Source organism: Pterocles gutturalis, unplaced genomic scaffold, assembly GCF_000699245.1.
Source record: "Pterocles gutturalis isolate BGI_N339 unplaced genomic scaffold, ASM69924v1 scaffold3825, whole genome shotgun sequence".
Classification (NCBI taxonomy): Eukaryota; Metazoa; Chordata; class Aves; order Pterocliformes; family Pteroclidae; genus Pterocles; species Pterocles gutturalis.
Window position 1 is genome coordinate 10885 of NW_010140528.1, and position 4837 is coordinate 15721.

A 4837-nucleotide genomic window follows, 5' to 3' on the forward strand; every position below is an offset into this window, starting at 1 on the left:
GGTGTTTGCCTTGGGTACGTTTTTTCTTGATTTGCAAGTTAAAATGCAGCAGTTGCAGGTCTGGGTTAACCACACTATGATGCTATAACTTTAAAAAAATATATATATTTTTCTAATAAATGGAATTTTTAATGATCGCTTGATTATCATGAGGTATTTTAAAGACAAGTGATTTTATCTGAAGCATTCCTTGTGTTTTCTGCATATGCTAATTTCCTTGATTAATTTTGAGAACATCTGCATATAATTCTGTCTACTTCACAGCGCTGAGATCACACTGCTTTTCAAGTAACGGCTCCAAATTTCGCTTTCCAGACAGACTCGGATTCTTGTCTAATTGGGATGCTAAATGTACAAAGGTACCACAGAAGAGTGTGTAATTATGTAATTTTCTCTTGATCTTTCAGAGTCTTCCTGCGAGCAATTAATCAGTATGCAGATATGCTAAACAAAAAATTTCTTGATCAAGCCAACTTTGAGTTACAGGTAAGAAAAAAAACACCCATGTCTTGGGAACTAATGTTAATATTGTAATAAATTTCAGCCCTAAATTTTGGTGTACATATGCGTTGTCATGAACCCGGGGTGACCAGTTAGCCCAGTTAAGTCATTTCGGGCTCAGTGGGTGTGTACCATCCATTCATGTCTTGTGGGTCTCATCCTAGAACAGCACCAAGTCTAACCCAGAGCATCACAAAAAAACTCTTCCTTCAGGAGCAGCAAAAAGGGGCATCCTCCCCCTTTCTGCAGCAGATGCTTTACCAGAATTATTGCCTCAAACATGGAGCCGGGGATGCGGCGTTTGGTTGCTCTGCTGATGAGAAACACGCTGGTTTAGGTCACTTGTTCAGGATCTTTTTTTTTTTTTTTTAAATTTTTATTTATGTGTTCACATTTAATTTGCCTTTAATCATCAAAACACAATCGATTAGGATGGGAAATGTTTCATGGAAGTGTCTCTGTGGTGTCTGTTCTTTTCTCCTTTAAAAATTTATGTGCGTAATTTAGATACTTCGAAGTTGTTTTGTGGGTGTGCGGAAAAACATTTCAGAGAATTAATGATATCTATTCTTGTCATTTTGGGGGCTTTCAGCTTTGGAACAACTACTTCCACTTGGCTGTTGCTTTTCTCACCCAAGAGTCGTTACAACTGGAGAATTTTTCGAGTGCTAAAAGAGCAAAAATACTTAACAAGTAAGTCCTATTCGTCATTTAAATCACGGACAAGAACTTGAGGTCTATTAACATAATTTTAGTTTAATTTCTTAGCTAAATCCATTCAGATTGAGATGCAATCATGGTATAATGAAAGGTTGGTTTTAAAAACATGAATCAAGTATTGCATGTGTTTCTACCCTTGAATCAAGATCTAAATTACATGATTCATTACCGATGAAGACAGTATTTTATACTGCAGGATGTTCATAAAGTCAAGACTTCTCAGAAGTATTAACATATTATAAAACGGAATTTTTAAATCACTTTAGCTTTGTGCTTATTCTAATCTCATTTTACGTGCGCTCTTTATTGCTTTAATCCCTAACGGCCTTTTAGAGCGAATTTTTGTAACTCCAGCCAGTTTCACTGCGATATCCCCGAAGAATGGGTTTGTATAACTGCAGCCGTGGATGCTTTCCTGGTTGAAAGCGATTACATTGCCTACCTCTGAACAGAGGGAGCTTGATCTACCCGATTGCTATTCAGAATCCCCCAGCAAATGAAAGCTGTCAAAACAAAACAAAAAAAAAAAAAAAAAAAAAATTGGAAGTAAGACTGGAGCATGAATATTTTGTTTGATGTATGTATTTGCTCCTAAATTTCATGGGGATTCCAGTCTATTGGACATTATCATTAATTAACTGAAAGATCAGGCTCTGTGTCCTATAATTTATTTTTTTTTTTGGCAGCCAAGTTTTGCTCTTCAAACTCATCCACTCCATCGTGAGTGTTGAGGAGTTTTCTTTGGAAGCTGTGCTTTACCTGAGCATTGAAACAGAATTTTTAAGCCCTGTGTGATCTGATAGACGTACATTTGACCCATGGGGCTTCCTTGATGAAACAGGAATATTTACAAGTTCAGTGGAGAAGTGATGTCAAGCGGAGCTCAGACTTTTGCAGTTGTGCTATAAATATCATAAATAACGTTATAGTTATACATTTGCCAAAAAAAAAAGAAAAACCCAAGATGGTTTTGTAGAGCCAGGTAAGTTTTGTTTCATTATATTTAGAATTCATGGGACAAAATGGTTTAGTAGAAGATGCAACCAGTGATGCAAATTGCTTGTGTAATTAAGAGCATAAAGGATACTTGCAAAAATATCCTTTTGATACTTCCGTATCCTTCAGGATGGGAACCTTAGAAATTTTCTTCAACTGATCAGTATATCATGCCGAAGAAATTTAAGAAATCAACAGACATTTCTCACTGCTAATATAAGTAAATAGATTAAGTCATTTGAAGTGGTTACTTCATGAAGTTTGCTAAATTGTAAATCTCTGTTTATAATGATTTTACAAGTTGTTATTTTCAGTTTAATCATGTTTTGGAGACAGACATCAAGACTGTAAATCCTTCAAGACGCAATACAATTTACGGTCTGGCAGCATGAACTTTCATAGCTCTGTGAAACCACTCCCAGTTCCCTGCTGAAAGGATCTCATCTATTAATGCAATATCACGCTCGCTCATCTTTTTAAGTATATATTTCAATGAATATGTCAAATATTTAATAATTTAAAAATTAATTATTGTAATTTGTAGGTTTTGCTAAACATTGCGTTTAAGCATTAGATAATAACAGATTCTTAATGATGCAGAAGAATCTCTTTAATCCATATTAATGACAGGGTGTCTCACTGTTATCCCACCCAAATCCCACAAGTTGCCAGATTATTACCGTTTTGCTCATCTTGTTATTTAAGTGAAGATCTTTAACATACAGATATCCTGCATAGCAAAGAAATTCTTGGAGCTCATTATGGTTCTGATCCCATCATTAATTAAGGCAACAGGATGTTTCTCATTCACTGAGCTATCATGGTATTAACGTGGAAAGGGAGTGGAATATTCAAATACCGGGATAGGAGACATGAGGCATCGGTGCCACCAGCTTTGCGGCAGAGCGGAGGCAGGGGTAGCAGGGATGCTGTAGGATGGGCTCCCCCTGCGCCCTGGCTCATCACCTGCCTGGGACCACGCTTTTGGTCCAGCCCAGGCAGGACACACAGTCTTGTTAGAATGTAGAAACTTTCTCTTTCCGAGGGTGGATTGAGATGAGATATTGGGAAGAAATGTTTTCCTGTGCGGGGGGTGAGGCAGTGACCCAGGTTGCCCAGAGAAGCTGTGGATGCCCCATCCCTGGAGGGGTTCAAGGCCAGGCTGGATGAGGCTTTGGGCAACCTGGGCTGGTGGGAGGTGTCCCTGCCCATGGCAGGGGGTGGCACTGGATGGGCTTTAATGTCCCTTCCAACCCAAACCATTCTGTGACTCTATGATTTTGCTCATCAAGGTACAAGATGTCACAAGATGTTCCTAGTTGTATTTTCTAGGACAATGCCATGCGAAGAGAGTATATAAAAATAAAATACAGCCTTGGGCTGTGAAGCTCTGTTGCGCTTCGTCCAGCAATTAGCATTTGAAAAATAGAAAGTGTTTGCAATTAATCTCTGTAACCACCCACGCATCCCAAAGGATGGTTGGTTAGTCTGAAAATACAGTGAAGAGAGGTTTTCCACGGGTGGAGGTTTTGTGGGTGTTCTTCCTTTTGTAAGTAATGCTGCAGAAATTGGAAATTGGGGTCTTTTGAGGAAGAGCAAGTAACACCAGGTGAGGAACAGGAGCTGCTGAGGCTCGCGGGGTACCTGAGCTGGTCAGGCAGCATCTCCATCTCGGTGGGAAAGGGACATTCAGGAAAGTCCAGTGTCCACGAGCGCATCGCTGAGCTGGTGAGGGAGGCTGTGCAGTGCTATCCTAGGGGTTGAATTTGGAGAACCTGCTCCGTAATTTCAAATTTTTTTGAATGCTGATCAGATTTTGAAATGAGATGTTTGTGCTTATTGATATTTGATTTCTTGTAATGGTGCTTTTGTTCTCTTTTTTTAAGGTACGGTGATATGAGAAGGCAGATCGGTTTTGAAATCAGGGACATGTGGTATAATCTGGGTAAGTAGTCTGAGCACCTATTGCTTCATTCTTTCACTCCGTGTTTGTATAATAAACCAAGTTAGAGGTGAAACAAACTTGCTTTCCCTTGAAATAATAGTAGGCTTCCAAAAGGTATTTAAAAAGCAAGTGATTTGAGAAATAAAGCCGCCTCTGCACGCTTATGTCACCGCCTGGGAAGGTACAAGTAGAGTCAGTGTTTACATATCTTCTGTTTTTTCATAGTATTCAACATCATACTAGATAAAAAACTGTTATGGTGGTACCTGTTAATATTTTTTCTCCTTAAAAAAAATAAATATATATATACAGACCTATGTATACACACACACATCCATGTGGATGCAATAACTGAGAATGGAGCAAAATTTATGCATCCAGGGGTTATCAGTAACTTATCCAGGGAATTCTGCTTAAAGTCTGATTTCCAGTCTTGTTTTGCTGTGTCAGAGTGACTCAGGAAGATCAGCAAAGAATGAAAACTTGGGCATCCCTGGAGTTGGTAGGTAAATTAGGCATATCTGACTATCTCAAGTCTGCACTATATTCTGTGAGTATAATTCAGCTATATGGGGATTGAATTTCATGAGAAACTGAGTATTTACTGTGACCTGAGCGTACTCATCTGCCAGATTTCATTTTCCTGAGCTTAACAGCAGAGACACTTCAGCTCTT

At 38.8% G+C, this 4837-nt stretch overlaps 1 protein-coding gene across 1 annotated transcript in view; it reads left to right on the top strand.

The window, feature by feature from the left end:
* Positions 1-407: 407 nt before the first annotated feature.
* The window catches only part of LOC104469260 (dedicator of cytokinesis protein 1-like), a gene marked incomplete at both ends in the record, with an annotated part of 38973 nt that continues 34543 nt past the window's right edge, over positions 408-4837 (top strand). Inside the window, 3 exons of the mRNA XM_010083706.1 lie at positions 408-486; positions 1094-1194; positions 4104-4162. Of these exons, the coding sequence (XP_010082008.1) occupies positions 408-486; positions 1094-1194; positions 4104-4162 (239 nt within the window). The remainder of the gene's footprint in view (positions 487-1093; positions 1195-4103; positions 4163-4837) is intronic.